Here is a 22571-nt window from a genome sequence, read left to right on the forward strand (position 1 = left end):
AATAATCTTTCACTCTGACCGCTCATTGACATATGGGCTGACCACAGCACAGCTGACAGTCTAAAATAAGAAAAAAAAATCTGAACGTGGTTTAGCAAAACACTGTATAAATTTCCTTGATCTTCTTTCTTCATTGTGCCCCCAAAATTAGAACAAACAAATGGACACTAGTAGGACTTAATGGAAACTTGTGTCACAGGGAGTTAAACTAGAAGTTCACTGTTGAGCTGGAGAACAGGTAACTGTTGCCTGCACAACTTCCCATTTTCCAGGACTTGGAAGTTTAAGAACCACATCCCTCAGAACCCTGACGAACTTTAAGTATTTGAGGGGCTTCTCAATGAGAAGATCAATATTGGAGCATGCCAGGAAGGTGCCCAGAATTCTTTACAGTGTGGAGGGATTCCATAGCCAATGTGCTGGAGTTCGCCAAACAAAACATGGAGCAGTTAGAAGTCTGAAAGCTACTGCTTTACAAAAAAGGATATACCTGGATCCCACGCACTGCAGTAATACGTTGCGGTCTTTCTTTGAATAGCAGATTGGCTAGAAGAAGGGGCAGGGACTTTTCAGTTGTGGAACCCCTTCTATAAAATCTCTCTCAAGCCCTACTTTCTGTCAGTTGTTTAGAAGGACATAAATACCATCGTACTCTGCAAGATTTTTTAAAAATCTTTTTTAAAAAAACCCTGTTTGTATTGGGAATGTCCAGCTGCTTTGTGCTCTAATAGCATTTCTTCTCGCTTTAGGTCATAATGTGCCAGGTTTTTTTTTTCAAGCGCATGTTTTTATCGATAGTATTGTAAACTGCCCTGAGAACCCTGTTGGTCACTGCACTAGAGGATGGGTTTTTAAAGGAAATAAGTAAAAACAGCAGAATGTACGTGCAGTCCTCAGCACTGGGCCACTCTCTCATCATTCCATCACATCTCAGCGCGACCAAGGGACAGAACCTGGAAAGCAGCGAGCAGATGAAGGGATTGTAGAGATAAGAACAGGCACGATTCTTAATGGCTAGGGCTTCATTCCGTTTCTTCCTTCCCTACAGGGAAAGCTGAATGTACTCAGGTAATAAACAGTGGTGTTCTCCTCAGTACACTCTTGTGTAAGTTAATGACTGCATTTAGAGACAATACAAGGTCAAAACTTGACCACAACCCTTGACGCTGTGCAGTGCAATCCTCACTGCAAAGCCCTCCCTCCGTGTTATGCTAGAAAGTCAGGCATAATTATCAACAACAGTATTGCTTCATACATTCTTCTCCTCCTTTTCAAAATTCTTTACTCAACCAATATAGGACTGACTCATTTATCTCCCTCTTTGTCAACATACCCATTTTAACAACACAATTAAATGGAAGAGATTCCCACCCTTCAGTCCTTCCCACACAAGTAGATGTAGGAGTTTTAAAACGAGGAGGTCTGACACATGGCAGGTGCTAACAAAACCAATACCCCGCCCAAAGAACCCAGAATCACAACTGTGTTTGCTGCTTAAGTTAAACAGTGCACATGCTTTAGAAAACAGGCAATATTACATAGGATGCCTGAGCATCTGTCCCTGCAAAAATCAGCAGGGGTTTGCCAGTTACGTCCATAGAGCCAACCATGGGGTAGGGGATTCCTTTTTCAAAAAAATGAAAGCTGCTTTTTCTGTTGTACAAGCTACACAAAATAGGTATTCAGAAACATTACTTCCATTATGGGGGGACTGGGGGTGCTGTCTTGGCTGGCAGGCCTGCTGTGGGCTTGCCAGCCAGGATCAGGACCTGCGGGCAGCCTCAGCAATAGTGGGGGGGGGAGAAATTCCTCCCCATGAGTTTTGCGGACCCCCACATGTGAAAGATAATTTCCTCCCAGATTTTTCAATATATACAGGAAATGAAAGCCTAGTGTTGGTACATAACTGAGAGCCTTATAAGCAACATGGGAACAATCCTAAGGTCTACACATAAGTAAGTCCAACTTTATTCAGTGGGGTTTACTCCCAGGAAATTTGTTCGTAGGATTGCACCCATTTACATGCCGCAGACCAAGGAAAACATAGCAAAGTTTCCTCTTCATCCCTCAATATATCTACACACTGCCAGATGCATGTTAATTCACTGCTGCTTTAGGCCCTGACATATGTGTGTGTGTGTGTGTGTGTGTGTGTGTGTGTGTGTGTGTATACACACATACACATACATATATATACATACATATTTATTTATTTATTTATTTTCTTGGCATGTAAGACCTGAGGCAAAAAGGAAGGCTGAAGCAGAAGGGAAACACAGAGGAACCCTTTCTTCGAACCATCTAGATATCCCTCTTGCGTGGATTGTCTCACAATTTACAGGTATTATTTTTTAAAAATAGGTCTTTGTCTTCCTGTTCACTAAGGAAACCTTCCCTGCTCTTTCTATTACAAAGAAAATCTGTAGTGTTTTTAAGCTCCCGAGACATCCCCGATTTAACATCGCTATGCTATGCTGCTTCCCAAGCGATAGATTGTCAGAGCAGCTAAATGATACCAGCACCTTTGTGCAGGTGGCGCTATTTCTCCATTCTTTAGTTGTTTTAAATAGGAAAAAAAACCCTGAATGAGGTGCTAAATCCTGAACAAATACTGCTTCATAAGGAGACAAAGGGCAAAAACGCATGGTCGCTTTATCCTCCTTTAATCCCTGTTTTAGCCAGGATCGAATGCACATTCGGTGAAACGCATGCGTTAGATCCTGGTCTGAATCCTGGCTGAAACAGGGATTAAAGGAGGATAAAGCGACCGTGCGTTTTCGCCCAAAGGCAAGGTAAAGGAAGCAGCTGGGTAATCAAATGCAATGGGATGGGAGAGGTCCTGTTCATTTCCCCTTACAGCATCTTTCAATTCACTCACTGCATTTGTCTTTTCTGAACTGGCATAGGAACCTTATCTAAAGTAGATGCATGAATAACCTGCACTGCACAGAGTGGAACAGCTTGATGGGGAATGCAAACTATGTGCAGACCTTCCATTCCTCATAATGGCCTATTGCACTGACTGTCCTGCGGAAATCCCACACTGGATGTTACTTCTGTAGCAGGACTAAACACCCTTATATTTAGGATATAAACAAAAAAGGATTAAAAACTTGAATTTAATTTATCTCTGCAAATGAAATTAACTATTACACCATGTTGGTGGCATAAAATAGGACGAGAAGGAACCAAGAGTCGTTTAGTACCAAAGTAGACTCCGTAACACTTGGACAACTGGTAGAAGCAATTCCATTTAAGAAGATACCAATGAACTGGACACAAGTAAAAGCCTCACTGCACCGAAAATAAGATGAAGAGGTTTCTGAAACTTTTTAAAAAACATGACACTGGGCAATGCGTAAAAAAACACGTGTTGAAAATATTGCTAAATGTAATAGAAAGACCATGAGCAACAATGGCTGCATGGGTGGGGTCTGGGATGCTGAAGCAAGAACATGAGGAATAAAGGGCATATGAGTGAAGCTGTGGGATGCTGAAGAAACCCCCTTTTTATGCTGAGTGTATCGTTAGTAACTATGAAACTGTCAGTTGCTATGGACTCCAGGAGGAAGAGCACAGAGATGTTCTTCCAGATACTGATCTGTGAGCTTTATCAGAGATTGACATGGTTCAGCCATGAACCACAGAGCAAATTTGACAGCCCGAACATACAATAGGTTTGTGAGCTTGCACTAACTCCAGGGGAACTGGAGGGAGGGGAGGGGCTTGTGACAAGAGAGATTTCAGTGCCCCTAGGGTAATAATCACAGCAATCTTGGACCTTCACATTAAATGGTAAAGAAGCAGAATATTTTCAGGGGAAAAACTGTAGTTACTTTTTATGGCCTAAAACACAGACATATGTTTTCCCAAAGAATAAAACTCAGTGCCCCAATTTCCCTTTACTTAATTCAGATCGAACTGAGAAATACCTGTCCTGTATGGTCCTCTCCACTAACAAGTATATAAACTAAAGTGGAAAAGAAAACTCTGTTTGAGATTCTTCTACCAGTTTCAGGTTTGGAATTCAGCTCTAATTACAATATAGTGCCAAAAATGAAATAGATAGATAGATAGATAGATAGATAGATAGATAGATAGATAGATAGACAGACAGACAGAACTGTGTAAAATAAATATATACCTTGAAAAAGAAACTGAATAGTAATATTTGGATTTTTTAAAACATTGTCTTTTTATTCTATGAACTTTTTATATCTTACCAGTTGATCAATTTAAATAAAAAGTTAAAAGAATATACAAATTAAAATGTTTGTTTTTATATGAAAACACCTGCAATTAAACCCAAAATTTATAAATGTGGAAAAATTCAAGTTTTCAAAAGATAAAAATAATCATATATTATAATAATATGTCATATTAAACAAGTGGGCCAGCACTGCTATTTACTGAAGGTATACTAATATAAGAACGAATCATTCTCTCTTGGGATAAGTATCACTCTTACCAGTAGAAATACGGAATAAGCCAATGTATTTTCAAAACTTAATCTGCATATGGCAAAATTGTATAGATAAAAAGGAACAGCTTACTGAATAATGTATCAATTAATTTAAAGCCCTCGGCTGATTTCAGCTGGTAACATAATCTTACATGTTAACATCTCACAAGGACAAATAATAAAATATTCATCAAAGCTCATCAAATCTAATTGCAAACAATCCACAACAAAGAGAATGAATATATTAACAATATTAGCTGGTGACAGGAAAAATTAGATTAACATTGTTAATCTGGCTACTGCGAAGTGCACCAACCAACAGCTGTGGGTGCTTTATTAAGTAGATAGATCTATACAGAGAAATGGCATTCTACGAGATTCACTGGACCATTAGTGGAGGCACGGTCTCACTGCTAGAACTGGAAAACCAGGTACCACTATTTTAGTGAAAGTACAATTAAAGTGGTGTCTTCCCATCAATTACAGCTATGGACTTTGCACTGACTGTCAAGTAAAACAATCCACCTAGAAAATTCTTAATCAGATCGTGTTAAGATTTCTAATTCTTTTATTTTCTTCTTCTTCTTTTTTTAAGTATGCCTCCTAAGTGAGCACTGGAAGAAACAGAAACTTTATCAATTTGGGTTTTTATTGTTAGTACAAAAAGAACAAAATCCAACTGCAAGAATGCCGCCATTGATCAAGACCTGATTATCAAAGGACGTTACAAGGCACCTCAACAGTGTTTCCTCAGCAGGGATCTCCTTGCACCTATGACATTTAAAAGCAGACTGATGAATCAGCACTCTGCATCAAAGAAAGCACAGAAACACTACACATTATGCCCAATGACATCATGACAATAGGGTAAGTGTTCTTTCAGGTTATGGGGGCACAACTGGACACATCCACACTGCAACGTTCATCCAGGCCCGTTGAAATGACTGGGTGCATCACAGCCCACTCCTCAAAGCCACAGCGGCTGGGGATGGGGTGGCCGTGGTGGTGCGGTGGCACCTCCCAAGTGGGGGGGGGGCAGGGATTTTTTAAAATAAAAATTAGAAAAAAGGGGGGAAGCCCCATAGCAAACAGCGATTCTACGCCAACGAAAAGCTGGTGCGGCCACAACGTTGCTTAAGGGGATGTTCCCGAGCTGAAAGGGGTTAGGAAGATGCCTACCAGCAACTCCACCCCCCAGAACCATTTTGTTCTTTGCTACTTTATTGTAATCCATTTTGTATGTTTAAGTCTTAGCACTCAGTAGATTTCCAAAGGCCTAGCTCACACTGGCCTCACAAATAACTCCGTGACCTGCAGCTTGCTACGGTAACAGCCTAGTCCTCACGGTCAGTTGCTCATACCATCTTAAGTAGTTGAACCAGTACATCTGTGGGAAGATGGGAGTGGGTGAGATCGCTCTTTTCTCCTGAGGATGTCATTCCAGCTTAGACTGGTTAGAACCATCCAGAGACCTCTCCCAAGAATCCACCTTGATTGGGAGCTATGGGTCATCTCACCTGGGGTCATTTTTCCGTATGTTTTGGCAAAGCGGTATGGTGGTCACTCTTTCTCTACACTCAGCCTGTCACTCTGCAGCTCTGAACATCATCTTTGTAGCTTTTAAGATCAGTAACTATGTAACAGCTTAGTGAGTTTAAGAAGCCAGCTTGATTCATTGTTTTTACATGCCAGCTTGCCTATTGACTATGTGATTTGTATTTTAATCTCTTTTTGAACTTTTCTAACAATAAAGCTTTTTAAGCTTCATGGTTTGTATTTAGTTTACCGACCTAACCCAGTAATTGTGGTTACACTACTGGTACAAGACTGGGGCTCAGTCTTCATACCATTCTGGGATGCCGACGTGGGGACTTGCAGGCGGGAGGATGCGGGCGGGAAGCAGTGCCACGGTCCGAAGGGGGGGGCATAGGTGCCCCTACACTGGTGTCCGTGCCAGTTTGCGCAGCACAAGTGGCATGGATGCCGGCATAGCAGTCATCCCGCCTCCTAAGCCCATTCGGCCCCCAACCTCAGGAACCTTAGGCTGTCAGTCAGTGAGGAAGGAGACATGAGTGGTGTGCTATCCAGGGCCAGCAGTTGTTACATACAATTAGTTGCCTGTGAAAAAAGCTGGGTCTGGGGTCTTCCACAAATAAAGAACTTCCTACTACAGTATTTACAGCCTACACGCAGCATGATTTTTTTCTTGAACTACTTATTCTAATTGAAAAAATCAATCAACCCATAAACAAAAGTTGGAACTTCCGGTGCTGAGCTGGGCTGAGTGCTGCGTCTTCCCAGGGGCTCCTGGGGAGTATCCAAGTTTGCGTGTGATTTGGGGTGTTTTATTGCACCCCAACCCAGCCCTTGCAAGTGGGCTGAGAGGCAGGAATTCCCTGCAGCCATATATGCGGTTTGACCTCCTGAATACTCTGAGGTAGCTTTAATAAGCCCCCCGGAGTTTCAGACGTTTGGTCCCGTGGGCACGAAGGGATTGAAATCGCCAGCGCGCAACTTCGGCTTTAGACTCTACCCTCCAGCACCCTATAAACATCATAAGGACTACATTAAGATTAAAGCCTCACCTCCGGGCGCCCAAGTGAGTAGATAAGAATCCTTCGTCTTTCACTGGCGTCATCGAATAACAGGGGGTTGAAGAAAATATTCCTGGTAACCGTTTTTCTCCCTTAATTGAACTGGATGATTTTGTTGTATGAGATCCATCAGATAAAGCAGCAGGAGCCTTATCAAACTGATCAACTTAAATTAAAACAACGAGCTTGAATGATTGATGTAAGATCTGCCAATCCGACGCGTTCTTAAAGGAAGGGGAGGGAGGAACTTTTGAGAAGTTACATGAGGAAAAAAAGGTCCTCCAGCCACGTGTACAACAAAGAGGATCCTTTGACCGGAAGACTCTGTGCTTTACCTCTCCACTGCTCTACAAATTAACAGGAAGAAGGTCGTAAGACCGGAAATTCGTCTTACTCGTGTTACACCAAAACCACTCCTGAAGGTAATAACCATAGAGAAGAGACGATAGAAGGTCTACGATTAGGTAATCCCTGGAATACTTCCTGGCTCAGCCGATCTAGAGCGTCTGGTAAAACTCGTTGGTATTTTTAACTTTAAAAAGTTTTTTTAAGTTTAAATACTTATTTTTTCAACCCGAAAAAGATATTAAGTTGGACAATAAAGTATTCTCTATTAACTACATGCTGGACTCCTGCTAGATGACCATCAAATTTTTAATAAAGTTACATACTCTGGAGCCTCTCCCTGATCTGGCTAAATACATAGCCCTGCTCTTATGAAATCAAAGGGAATTCTACTGAATTCAATCATGGAAAAAAAAGTACAGGACATGTTTGCTAAATATTCTGAGGCGACAATTAAACAATTAAAACAGATTTCTACACAGATGGCTCAATTGATTTCAGTGATGATGACTCTTGACCAATCATCACTGGTATGTAATCAGAAGTTGAATCTGGTTACAGAAGACATAAAAGTCTTGAAAATTCAAATGATGACTACAAATATGGACATACAAGCAATGGATTCTTCTGCCCAAAAAGTCACGGAAGAATATCAGGATATAAAGAAGAAGACAGAAGTTCAAGAAAGTAACCAGCCGGTGACAAAGAGACCAGACGTACAAGAAATGGACTTTTCATTTAAAAAAGACATGGAAGGACGTGTGGATACAAGGAAGAAGAGAGCAGATCAAGGAACACAGATTGAAGCCACGATGGGGATTAAGCCCAGAAAGAATTATTTTTGGATATGCACCTTGCCTGAGGAAATGAGAGAAAACAAAGAAATCTTGTTCCCATACCTGACTGACTTATTTCAGTTACAGAAGGAAGTATTAGACCATGGTTAAAGGATTGACTTAAATATGATTGCTGGATTGGAAGGCTTTGACAGTGTGGACGGGTGGCATGGCTATTTTAAATTTATGTTAAATGGAAAGGGACAAAGGTTTCAGAATAAAGGGATTAAATCATTTTAACGCTAGAACTGGTGGAGTTGGAGAAACTGGGGAAAAGGGGAGTATTGAAGGAATCATTGTGATAATGTACAAGATCTGGGAATAATGGAAGGCTACTTTTTATTTTGATCCAGAATGTAAAACTTTATAAAACATGAAACTTTAGAATGAAATTAATGCTAGGATCAGTATATGTTAACGAAGGCTAATAATACTTTATTAAGAGGTAGATGGAGGTGATGGGGAAGTTGTCATATTTTTTATGTTTAATGGTAATTAAGACAACAATCAATATAATTGCGATTGTGATATTATTTTTACGCTGTTGTCAAAATTATGGAGAATTTATAGCTTTAAAAAATCAATAAAAATTTATTAAAAAAAAAAAAAACCCATAAACAAAAGTTAACATACTAATACAAAAAGGAATGTCCAACTAAAGCTGCTGTCTGTGTTTTGCAAGGAAAGCGCACACTGCCACAATCAAACAGAAGAGTATTTCGCTTCTTCAATATAAAACTCAACAACAGATGTTAATATTTAAACAAATGGTTAGAAAACAATGGTAATAGTAACACTTAAACCAGCATTAGGCTCCACTAGACTTCATTAACAGTGTAAATGTATTTGTAAGCTGTAATATATAGTCAGTAGTTAGTACAGTCTTGAAGTGGCAGTACAGTTAGTCTAGTTAGTAACTAGTCCAGTTAGTTCAGATGAAGTTACCTTTGCTATAAATGATAGGGCTATTTAAAAAAATCTTTTTAATATACAGCCAGATTAAAAAGTGGACATCATTGGGGAAAAATTGCTCCCATTTTTAAAAATCTCTTTATTATGGATTAATACATTCATGGAATTTCAATATTCTACCACAATTGTATCAAGTGGCATTCTCTCTGCACACAGATGCCATTACAGTAAAGAAATACAGACAAGACTCCTCAGTTCTACCCACCTTTCCCATGAAAGTCTTAATACAACAACTTAGACCCCCTTTCCCCCAATGCAGGGGTCCCAACATGGTGCCTGTCAACACCTTTCCTGGTGCCCACCAACTGTTTTTAGAAAGAGGGCAGGGCTTTTGCACAGCAAGGCTTACAATTGGCTGTGTAGATTTTTTTTAAATGTTGCTTTGGCAGCAGCTGCCACAACAACACAAGGACCCTCACTGTGTTACTGAAGGTAAGCTGTAGTAGCCATTTTGTGGCTCTCTGCCTCCTACAGCAGCCATTTCTGCAGCTATTTTGTGGCTGTGCCCATGTTGGGTCAGAATTCTAAAGGTGCCCACAGGATCAAAAAGAATGGGAACCTTGCCCTGGTGAAACAAAGCCTGAGTACATGGAACTGGTTCATCCCTTTCACTCTCCTCCTTTTGTTGCTGCAAATTTTAGTCTGGAAATACACTGGGGGCAGGACTCTGCTTCTTAGCTATAAAGTGACATGCACTTAATCAGTCAATCAACAAATAGTAAGACAGCCTCCAACAAATATTTTTTCATTGGGGCCAGTTCATACATAAGGTACCAAGCAATGGGTAATCAAGTGATGTACCTGCATGTGTAAACTGGTCCTACGTCTCCTGGACAATGCAACACTATATTCAAACAACATGCATGCATGGCTGCAGTAGAAGGTCAACATCCCTGAAACCCTCTACACCCCAGAGAAGATCACTCTTTAGTGGTCTGACATTTTCAGACAGGTGATGAGAATGCACAAGTGGTCTTCAGAATCACTAAGTACACACTGTGGGGCAGCTATGGTCCCAGGGGGAGATACTGTCGGAAAATAATAGCTTTTTGTGAGTATGCTGATGCTGTCCTGCTGATATAACAGCTTAGTAGTATGAGTCAAGTTCAACTCCTGAAGCTGCTTTGAATGATTAGGACCTTAGCTCTAAAACACAGTAATAGTTTCTCTGAACATGAACAGACTGCATTTGGTGACAATTAGGCTGAGCTACCACTTCAAAGGATATGCCTTCTGGACAGGCTTCAAACTTTTGCCACATTACTACTCATCATAAATGAATTTCTTCAAACAAGCTTAACATTTCAGTTTCCTATTAGTTAAAAGAATTCCTTTATATATCTGACATTCATATATTTAGCCTGCAAAACCCCAAGAATATTTACTTCCTAGTAAGTCCACTGAGTCCTGACCTGGATGGCCCAGGCTAGCCTGATCTCCTCAGATCGCAGAAGCTAAGCAGGGTCAGCCCTGGTTAGTATTTGGATGGGAGACCACCAAGGAATACCAGGGTTGCTGTGCAGAGGAAGGCACTGGCAAACCACCTCTGTTCGTCTCTTGCCATGAAAACCCCAAAAGGGGTCGTCATAAGTAGGCTGCGACTTGACAGCACTTTACAAACTTTACCCGCAAGTCCACTGAAATTTGCTTCTGAGGAAACATAATTAGAATTAGACTGTTACATGTTTAAAGCAGTTCATCTGATAGCATCAGGAAGATTAGGCACAATTTCTCTATCTAGGAATCAGCACCTACTGGCAGATGCTATAATCTCAAAAGCCAACATTAAACATGATGAGTGTGTGAATAAACTGACCTTCAGAAGGTGCTGGTTTATCCATTTTGTGAAGGTTTTCTTTTGTACTTTGTCCCGTTCATCTGAGAAGAAAAAAACAAAAAAGATCTCAGTATTTTTTTAAAACAGCACTTACGAAGACTTTAGGGTGCTACACCTTACCAGAAGTAAAAGTTGGTAAAAGCAGTGTCTTAGATGGCAGAATTATTCGAGAAGATAAAAATATTTTAAACATTGTTAAAAAACACAAGTGATTTGCTTTAAAAACATCAGCACAGCTTCTTTCCAGATTACACCTCTAATTCTAATTTGTAGTCATACATTATGCCTCTTTATTTTAACGGTTGTAATTACTAGTGATGATAACCACACATTTTATATATAGGGCAGTGTTACTATGACAACTGTAAAGTGAAGACACTATTTTGTGTCTTTAAAAAATGTTAGGGCACCTTAACAGAACCTTAGTACTTATTACTTTTTAAATTCTGTCATATTTTAAGCTACAGTATTACCACAAAGTATTATCAGAAGGCAGAAGACTATACCTCAAGATGCCAGATACCCTTGCATTGGGGAGAATGTCAGAACATGGAAAGTAACTGAGCACTAAATGCCAGGGTGTTTTGCAAACTCATCTATGACAACTAGCAGTAAAACGGAGCAAAGTCAGATGCAGGCAAGCATGTAACTTTGACATTCCTTACCCCACTCAAAAAACAATGAAGAGCAAGAGGAGTAAAGTTCAAACTGAAAAGCTCTTAAATCTAACCATTCTTATTTTTTAAAAAGTCTCTCATACTCTGAACAACAGTTGGAAGAATGATTGCTAACAAGTCTGAAGAATGATTGCTAACATCTGACCAAAAGAAGGAAAACATAGTAGCGCTTCCAGTCCCTAAGACGACTTATAGTTCCTATCCAAATCAAACATGACTAAGGCGATTAAGTTGAAACAAAACACAGGTATTGCAGTACTAACCCATACAGCACATTAACTTCACCAGTTTTGCATTCCATTCTTGCTTGTTTTTAAGGAGCTGTCCCTTCATTCTCAGAGGGAAAGGCAACCTTAGAGGTTCATTTCTTAAACTCTTAAACTTCAGGCTGCAACTACTTTTCCTCTGGGATTTTTTTTAGGGGGGGGAGGTTGGAGATAAAAATACCTATTACGAAAGACTGGCGGAAGGGGTAAAAAAAACCTCCCACTTGAAAGCAAACATTAGCAGTCACCAGCCTGCTACAGCAAACCAAATAATGGCCTTTTATGCTGCATTTCACAACAGGGATATTGCAGGAAGAGCCTGTTTGGGGATTTAACTGCGCAGGTCACTTCAGACAGCAACCTCTTAAAAACTGTGGTGTTTTTTTTTTGTTTTTGTTTTTTTGTATATGGCCAGTATCCCATGCACGTTTAATTAATGTAAACAAAATTGTACATTCCCAGGTCAGGTGAAAGGACTCCCATTGTTCCCAGCTATACCGTACTTCCTAGTTGTACTTAAGTAGGAACCTAAGCAGTGGCGTAGCCCTACCATATTAAGGCTGAAAAATGTCCATGGTAGATTAACATCTTCCCCCTCTCAAAATTCCAAAGGTGCCCACAAGGATTCGAGAGATTGGGGACCCCCGGGTCAGAGAATTACTTGGAAAGACGCTGGAATGCTAACCACCGTAACGCAGAGTTTCCAATGGGCAGAGTCCACGGGAAATGTTACTGTTATAAATGGTTTGCTCAGAGGCAGAAAGCAACTAATAGGGTGAACTTTTAATTTGACCTTAGAGGGTTAGTTTCATTGTTTCACTCAATGCCAGAGCTTTTGATTTCCCTTTATAGTTATAATGGCCAATGACTAAGCATGAGCCCTCATCAGCCACCAGAGTACACTACTCTGCCTCATCAACAGTCAGACTCTGAGACCCCGGATTTCCTAAACCAGCTTGGCTGACCTGAAAACCACCATGCAAACCTTTTTTCCTTTCTTTCACTCCATTCCCTTCTAGTTTCCTAGAATTCCATGGGTTCTGGTTGGCTATTACTTTCTTATCTCACCTTCTGGACAGACATAAAGGGATTGGCTATGGACCAAAAAGGGGCAGGCCATTTTGCTGTCGGTCACAGCGAGATCATAGGAAAATGTGGAATTAGGTACCATTTGTATTCCAGTTTGCAGCCTCGCGGTGATCCTAAACATGCCATTGCACTTGGAAATTCAGTTTGTGGTAGTGTGACTAGGATTGGTGAAAAGGCTAGAAATATTTTCCATTCAGACCGACCAGTTGCCATGCAAGCCTTCATACTTCAAAACTCCACTGCTCTAGAGCAATGATATTCACTCAGCGGCTCAGGAGCTGCATGCAATTCTTTGATAAGCTATCTGTGGCTCTTCCCCAATGTGGCACTTCTACTTTCCAGGACAGGGAGCAAGACCATTGCCTGGTGAGGCTTGCGTCTGGCAGGTGGCTCCAACCTTAAAACAGCCACTGCTGGAAGGACTGGAGGATGGGTAAGTTGTGCGCCTCCCTGAACAGTGGGCCTCATGGAAGTAGTGATGGTTGTGTTATTCTCCTTTCTTCACAGCCAGGAACTTGACAATTTCTTTCTCTCTCATCCAACCCGCTGTGTCTCATGAAGAAAAAGTGGGAAGCTCTTCCCCTTACTCCAGATACACAAAGGCTGGCTAAAGTTCAGGAGTGCTGGGGACTGACAACCCTACATGTACTGAGGTACTCTGATAATTTAGAAGAAGAAGAGTTGGTTTTTATATGCTGGCTTTTTCTACCACTTAAGGAACAATCAAACCAGCTTTTAATCACCTTCCCTTCCCCTCCCCACAACAGACACCCTGTGAGGTAGGTGGGGCTGAGAGTGTGTGACTAGCCCAAGGTCTCCATAAGCCACAGAGTGAGTAACACTGCTCTAGAGCATTCTGTGTGGGACTGTTCTTGATTATTCTTTAGCTAGATGCAACTAAATCACAGCAATCTACCTTCCTACACAGTGAGTATATAGTATGTAGAGTGCACATGGCATTAGTACTGAGATCTTCATTGTACAAAGCAAGATAAATAGGTTACTTTTTGCCTATCGTGTATCTGTCTGCCCTGAATCTCTTATGCAAAGACGAGACAGAAACTCTTACAATAACATTATCAAGTGATCCACTTTTTCCTTCTGCAAAATAAGAAGAGTATGTCTTGGTTCAAGTATGTCTAAAGAAAAGAAATGAGAGAGCTTGCTGTCAACCCACTGAGTTCAGGTGCAGTGCTAAAAAAAATTAATTTTGGAAAATATGTCAGCTAGGGAGGGAAATGAGTTTCTGGGCCCACCATTGTGTATGACGTTCAAAGTCTCTATTCAGCTGCCTGTGTTTCTGAGTGAATTTCCAATGAAGTCATTGGAAATGAAGCAGCTGCGAGAGAGAGAAAAGCCCACCCTAGGATATTAGCATTACATTTTTATTTAGGGTCTGCTTTCTACAGCATAATGATTGCATTCAGAAGCTTCTTGGCATAGTATTTGCAACTATGAAAGTTCTGCCAGTTTAACTTGCAAGGCAACACAAATCTATCAATTTGCTTATTTTGTTGTTATTCATTTCTGGCAAATGCCATCCACGTTCCTTTTCAATGACTCCACTATGCCATCGATTAATTCAAGACTGAAACGCAGCCGTGATTAGAACTGAATGGCTGTTCTTGAATTTGCAAAAAAGAAAAAAAGAAAATACATCACTCAGTTACAAATTCTGTAGTGCTATCAAAGCATCCCATTGCTCGTTAGTCCTGAAACTGGCACGGATGAAACTGGTGCATGAATCACACTGTTTTTCTGATAGACTTCGGCCTTCACTACAAATTATTATTTGACATTTTCAAAGGACCAGCACCTTGTTTGCTCCACACAATGCTTCTCATATATAACAATTTAGCCCTCATAGCAGTGACTGAAAATGAGGCCGTCATGGCATCGGGGAAGCTGGCTGCTCGTGTGGCCCTGCACAGTGTACACTAGTGGTCTTCAGTTCATGAGTTGGGACCCTCAGGTGGGTTGCGAAGCTCCACTTGATGGGCTACAAATTCCTACAGAGCTGCCATTTTGTGCTGCTTTTTGGAAGGACCTGTTCCTAGCGCACATGCATCGGGGTGACAGATCTCCTGCTTCTCTTTGCATGCAGAGAGGGAGTAGTGGAACAGTGAGGTGAGGGAACTCAGAGAGAGACAAGGCATGCTTCTGACCCTAGGCTTGCTCCTCGCCATGGTGCATCTTTTAGTGCAGGGGTCCCCAACATGGTGAGTGTGGGTGTCATGGCGCCCACTAAAACTTTTCCTGGTGCCCTCCAAGTGTTTTTAGAAAGTGGGCAGGACCAGGTGGGGGTTTTGCCCAGCAGGGCTTCTGATTGGCCACTGGAGATCTGTGCAGATTGTTTAAAATTGCTTTGACGACAGCTGCCACTACAGCACAGGGCTCTTCAACTGCATAACTTGCGTGAGCAAGGAAGTTAAAAGGGCATTGCGCCACATGGAGCTTCTACTTGATTAGAGTTGTGCATGGTCTCACTCCCCACCATTTTGTGGCTGGTTCTGCTTTCTGCTTCATCTGTTTTGTGGCGGCACCCCACCACCTTGTGTTCCAATTCGAAAGGGGCCTGCAGGGTCAAAAAGGCTGGGGACCTTATTGTGGCGTATTTCCTCTCGCCAACGTCCTTGTTCTGCTGCCCACGGTCCTGGCCTTGACATGAGTGAGGCCATACAACCAGCTTACCCTGTCACATTGACTCTAATGTTACATGCTTGCAAGTTAAAGGGTTCCATCCTTACGCTTGGGAGTCAAAGGGCGAAAACGCATGGTCGCTTTACCCTTCTTTAATCTCTGTTTCAGCCAGGATTCAGCCTGGATCGAACGCATGCGTTTCGCTTAATGTGCGTTCGATCCTGGCTAAAACAGGGATTAAAGGAGGATAAAGTGACCATGCGTTTTCGCCCAGTATGTGTTTTGGGACTGGAACTGCTGAAGACCACAGCTGTACACAGAATGATCTGCATAGGAAAAAAAAATAAGCAGTGAACTCCCGTGTGAACGGGACACCACTGCCAACAGGATGCTCAGTACTTCCCAAAACAAAAAGGTGTAAACTTAAAAATTGATAATCAATATTAGGAGTACAGGGATAAGGGGTGAACAAAAGGAGGAGAAAGGATAAAGCTGGGGAGGGTTAAGTGGTTCCAGAACAAGGGAGGGAGGAATACAGAATAAAAAGAAAGAGGAAGAAATTCCTATGAAACAGAAAACTGCCACAAACCTTTGTATTGCATTCTGGTTCAAGACAGCATGAGATAAAAGCACTGACTGAGTACGTTTCATTTATGAGGCATGACAAATTACAAAAAGCCTGATAAACTGAAATACGGTCATTGTTCTTGTTCTATGTTAATGAAAGTCCTGATATTGTTAGATCTAACTCAGCAGTTCTCAACCTGTGGGTCGCGACCCCTTTGGGGTCGAACGACCCTTTCACAGGGGTCACCTAAGACGGTTGGAAAACTCCCTCAGACCCCACGCAGGGCTCTTCCCCCTCCCACCCCCCTTCTCAGGCTCCCCAGACGAGGAAAGGGAGGAAGCCGCCTCAGTCAGCAACTCGCTCTCTCACTCTTTCCCCCTCCCGCCCCACCAGGCCCGAAACCCACCTCGCCACTGGCCACGCCGCATCACGTGAGGCCAACGTTCCTTACCCCCTTCCCTCCCTTGTCCCCTCCCGCGCAGTTGGCGGGAGCCGCGGTGGCTTCTTCCTCAAGCAGCGTGGGGGACGGGAGGCTGCGCTGCGCACGCCGGGGATGAGTTTCGCCCCCTGAGGCGGCTCAGACGGGCAAATTGGAGCCCTCCGGCGTTTCCTCCCCCTCCCCAGGGTCTCTGGTCTGAGGGGGAGCCGTTGCGGGCTCCGTGAGAGAGGCTTAGGTCGGGCTCAGCTTTTGTGCTTGGTTTCTGCCTTCTCTTCCCTGCCGCGGTTTCTGCATTGAAAACTGCCTTTGGGGGTGGGGGGCGATGGCAGCATTCACAAAAGGGGACGTTGCAACCCCTCAGGACATTCTGTTCAAAGTCTCGGTAGTCTCGGTACTTCAGGAAGGAAGAGCAAAACATGGCTCAGTGGTAGAGCATCTGCTTGGCATGCAGAAGGTCCCTGGTTCAATCCCCGGCATCTTCAGTTGAAGCAGCCATAATGCAGAGAGAGCACTTTTAAGAAGATGACAATGTTCTCATGTCTAGAGCAAATTTCCAAGTTGCTCTGGTAAAAGACTAGAGCAGAAACAGCCATGACAAAAAAAACAAACTAGAATTCTCTGCTTTATTAAATTATTTTTAAAATATTCTTACTGTGGTTTACAGTTCAGATTAAAAAAACACAACATCAAGTATTTTATCTTTCCTTTTTTTCTGAAAACAAACTATTTTTTTCAAACAAAACTGGTATTGTTTTATTTTTATTTTCAGGTCATGCCAACAGCTTCCAAAAGGTGAAAACCTGTGAGCTTCAGTGGATAGAGTGGCCAAATCCGACCTGGAGGACCTACGTTCAAATTCCCACTTAGTTGTGAAACTTACTGAATGGCTTTGAGCTAGTGATCTTCTTCCCGTGTAACCTACCACACAGAGTCATCACAAGGGAGAAAAGGCTAACCCAACATATGCCACACTAGCTCCTTGGAGGCAGGGGGGGATGCCAATATGACTGCTACTAATGCTCACCTGTGCTTAGGGTTAGCAACCTCCAGGTAGGGTCTGGAGTTCTCTCAGAACCACAACTGGTCTCCAAAATTCTTCCCTTGGAGGAAATGGCAGCTTTGGAGGGCAGACACATCCCTGCTGAGCTCCCTCACCTCCCCTAACTCCATCCACCCCAGGTTCTGCCCTCAAACCTCCAGGAACATCCCAAGCTGGAGGTGGCAACCCTTTCTGTAATTCGTTGCTTGTATCTTTTTCATGTATCCCTCAGAGAGCGTTATGCTCTACTGGAAGCAACCTTTTAGTGATCCCTGGCCTGAAAATCATCTGGCTGTCCTCAACCAGAGCAAGGGCTTTTTTTGCCCTGGCCCTGTGGAACTCTCTGTCTAGTGAGACCCATGCCCTACGGGACTTGGCCCAGTTCCACAGGGCCTGAAAGACAGAGTTATTCCACCAGGCTTACGGTTGAGGTCAGTGACGGAACTACATCTTAAGCTTGGCCTCCCTTCCCCTTCTCTTCCTTCCTTCTCCTTCCCTTTCCTCTCCCCTTCCCTTCCTGTTACCTTCCTTTTTTCCCTTTGTGTTTTCCCTTTCCTTGTGTTCTTCTGTCTCCATCCCCCTGAAGGACCAACACTGATGTTGGCTGTTGGGTCTCCTATTGTTATTCTTGGTGCACGGACGCCTTGTCGAACCATCCTCCCTGAGGTAGAATAGTGTTTAAGGTTCCATCTATATATAATATGTATTGGCTTAGTTATGATTTTAATTGTGGTTTAATGTTTGTATTATATACATATATGTATATGTTTTTATATTAGCCGCCCTGAGCACGGCAGGGTATGTATAAATAAAAAAAGCTGTTGTTTATCTCTTTTTTATGTTCCTCTGTATAAATACATAGTAATCACTGATGCTTTCAGAATAAAATTTAGTTCCTGCCAACAAATATACAAGGAAGTCAAACCTTGTCCACCATCTCTGATACTGGACAGTGAAGCCCTCAGGGATAGAGATGAAGCAGAGCAGTAAAATGCATTCTCCTCTTTGCTATGAAGAAGCACACAGATTCCTCAGTACAAACACACCACCAGTTTTCGTAACAATGAGCATTTTGCAACTACTTAAACTGACAGAAAACATGCTTTTATTTTCAATTTCCACCACCCCCTTTGCTTCTTAGACCCGGTTCAAGTGTGAAGGGATACAAAGGATACAACAATTTTCAGATTAAAAAAACAACAGAACACTTGTCAAATAATGGGAAAGTACTTTTTCTTTTTGGCCCTCTTGCCTGTGGTTCTCTGCACACAGAATCTTTACAGATGAATCAGTTCACTATAAGAGATTTTTAAACCTGCTAAGACTGGAAATGGAGGCACGGTTCGTTGTACATGTATGATCTCACTGTTCAGTTATGCTCTCCAAGGAATACCAGACAGTCACAGAATAACTCTGAATTTAACATCATCCCAGGAGAAATACTCTGCAGTTTAAAACAAAACTGAAGAACATTTTGCTGAACTGCAGCCAGCCAGATGACATATTCGGTAGCTGCTACTACTCCCTATCCTTTCATCCGCAGAAGACATCAACAACTCAGCTGTCATTGTGCAGGCTATCATGCAGAGCTCAGAAAACTGTACCTGATGAATATTCCCTCTTGTGCACAACTTTTCCCACCACCCTACAAGCAGCTGACAGAGAATCGGAATACTCATTTTGAATGGCCAGTGAACTAAGCAGCCAGGCTTCTATCCCAAGCAGAGAAGAAACAGGGAATCGTGTGTAAATTACTCCAGTCTAAGCCCTCTGGCATCAGTGGATTCAGGGCCCAAACTAGGCAATATGTGACTTGAGTCAATTCAGGGGTTCCCTGACTTGCAATCACACGTCACATCAGAGAGCCAGCGTGGTGTAGTGGTTAAGAGCGGCAGATTCTAATCTGGAGAACCAGGTTTGATTCCCCACTCCTCCGCGTGAAGCCTGCTGGGTGACTTTGGGCCAGACTCAGCTGTCTCCGAACACTCTCAGCCCCACCGACCTCACAAGGTGCCTGTTGTGGGGAGAGGAAGGGAATATGACTGTAAGCTGCTTTGAGACTCCTTAAGGTGGAGAAAAGGGGAGTATAAAAATCTACTCTTCTTCTTCTCGGAGTGCAACACAGAGGGGATGGAGCTGCTTCAGCAGGAGGAGGGGCTGTCTGCCCTGTTGACAGGCTCCAAGAATATTGATGGCAGCAGCTGGGGCCCTACACGTATCATCTAGTTTGGCCCTGAAGCTGGAGTAACTCTGCGATTGGATTGCACTGTAGGTCAGCATCTTGCACAGTCAAAGTGGCAGTAGCAGATCCTGCGGTGCCATCCCAGCATCACAGCAAACTTGCTTCGGCTCCCCACTAGCCTCCATCCTTGCAGAAGCGGATGCAAACCTTCAAGATAGTTCTGGCCCGGTGTGACACCAAGCACCACGCTAAAGCAGTATCCGGAAGTAGTGCAAACTATGCAATGGCAAACAACATAATAATTTAAGTCACTAACTGTGCAATCCTAAGGGGGGGGGAGTTAAGAAGCGGCTGGAGATGACGCAGCAGCACCTCCACCTGAGCAAAAATGCCTTTTTTAAGAAAACCCTGTGAAACTCTCTATTCGTTCCCACAGGGCTAGGCCTGCCTTTCTGCATGCATAAGTTGGCACTTGCAAAAAGGGGCACTCCCGGGCCAAAAGGGATTAGCAGCTTTTTCCCGGCGCAAGGGCTTACACCGGCGTCAAAGTGACGCCGGTGTAAGCCCTTGCGCCGGGAAAAAGCTGCTGGGGAGGCAGAGCCGGTGTCCAAGCCTCGTGCTGCCACGCTGCTTCCTAGAGGCGGTGTAAGTTGCCCTGGGCCTGCATAAGTGCCCCCTTAGCCAGCGCAAGTGGTACTAATGCTGAAGCAGGGGTCATGCCGCATCCTATCCCCTTTCAGCCCCCCTCATTAGGATTGCTCTGCCTGAGCTGCAAAATCTGTAGTTACATCATGTGCCTCTGCAGCAAAGAAGGATAAGAAAATAGGATGGCTTGAAAATACCACTGTTTACCTGTTGCATGTTTTTATAGCTGAATCTTGGCTCTTTACCGCTTCTTTCATATCGGCCAATATGAAAAGACGTGTTATGAACCTAAGGGGATAACCAAGCACTTCAGGTTGCAGAATTAGGCCAAAAATCACAGCCCCTGGACACACGAATGAAGCAGCTGATGTTTGATTTTTATTATTCCTGTCTGCACTAATCTCCAGTCAACACACTGCCATCCTTGATTGATGAAGGTGAAAGAAGAAGAATCAAAAGATTCTTCTCAGCAACAAAGTAACAGAGAGAAAAAATAAACAAAAGGATTTTTTTTGTGTGGCCAAGGGAGGACAAGCACCACTTACAGGAGGAAACGCTTTCAACCTAAAAAGCATTTTTAAATTTAGAGATTTGTGTCAGATTACACCGAAGATATTTTTATCCAACAGGTTTATTTACACCAACAGTGATGTAAATCAATGAGACATGCAGAGCAATTCTATGCAGAGTTACAGCAGTCTAAGCCTACTGATACCAGTTTGAGCGCAATCCTGAAAAGGGACACCCCTTTGGTGTCCTAAGGAGCTTCGCCCCCCCTTCAGGAATGGGCTGTTAGCTACCAAGAAAGGCTTTGCAGCTGATCCCTCCTCCTCCAGGGCCCTGCTTCCATGACAAGGGCCTTCATTTTCTTGCCTATTCATGGTGACCAATGCTTAGTGATATCACTACTTCTTGCCGCTCTGGAACCTGAGATCACCAGAGCCTGTTGCCCAGGACTAGGGACTTCCCACACATGAGGATGAGCTATAAGGGGGAGAAGGGGTAGGACATGCATCACATGTCCCTATCCTCCCAAAACACATACAAGCAGAGTATCTTCTGCCACTCCCAACCCATGCCTCTCTCCACAATTTGTGAGGTACAGCTGAAAATCATTTCCTATAGGAGACAGGCAGACATTAAAATGGGCAAAGGTAGGAGCATAAGAGCAGCAGGCTTAGATGTATCCCTGATGCATATTTTCACTTCCTCCAGTCTCTTTCAGAGAAAGGGGAGAGTTGGCAGATTAGAGCTAGGAACACGGATAATTTCAATACAAGCACAATCACCACGCAAACTGACCAAGAGCAAACTTCTTCACTTACATCTACAGCAAACATCTTTATCAGATTGCCTCTGTTCTCTGTCGAAATTCATCTTGAGCACTGTGCCAAGCAGCTTTGTGCATGCACAGTAGCCACTTGTACTGCGGGGCCAGGTTGCAAGTTACAAATACGTGTTGCAGCTTGCAGCCACTTTAACAGTCCGTGAACTTAATCACCAGACAGAAGGTACATCTCCTTCGGGGGCACGGTTTGCTCATTAAAGTGTCAAGAATGAAATCTCTTACAGTGTGTGTCCCCTTTGTGTTAACAGTCAGATGAGTCCTTTAAATAACCCTACAGGTAATATGCTACACACTTTTTGTGCCTGTGCAATCAGCAGTATCTATCAAGAAATGACTGAATGAACTTACTGCAAAATTGGCTAGGTTCACAGGCAGGCACCAAAGGTACACGGAGACATCTAAGTAGTAACTCAAAATTCTGAAATGGATTTTTTTTAATTACCGTATTTTCCGCTCCATAGGACGCACCTGACCATAAGACACACCTAGTTTTTAGAGGAGGAAAACAGGAAAAAATCTTGTTTTCCTCCTCTAAAAACTTTTCTTATGGAGTGAATGCTGGCTCGGCGCGTGTGCGTCGGGATGGCGCAAGCAGGTGTTCCCCGCCCGGATGGCCAGCTGGGGTGGGGCCG

At 43.0% G+C, this 22571-nt stretch overlaps 1 protein-coding gene across 1 annotated transcript in view; it reads right to left on the reverse strand.

The window, feature by feature from the left end:
• The window catches only part of DST (dystonin), a 389172-nt gene that overhangs the window by 282103 nt on the left and 84498 nt on the right, over positions 1-22571 (reverse strand). The window contains exon 5 of the mRNA XM_056856095.1: positions 11026-11087. Coding sequence (XP_056712073.1) covers positions 11026-11087 — 62 coding nt within the window. The remainder of the gene's footprint in view (positions 1-11025; positions 11088-22571) is intronic.

Source organism: Euleptes europaea, chromosome 10 (genome assembly GCF_029931775.1).
Source record: "Euleptes europaea isolate rEulEur1 chromosome 10, rEulEur1.hap1, whole genome shotgun sequence".
In the NCBI taxonomy this organism is placed as follows: domain Eukaryota; kingdom Metazoa; phylum Chordata; class Lepidosauria; order Squamata; family Sphaerodactylidae; genus Euleptes; species Euleptes europaea.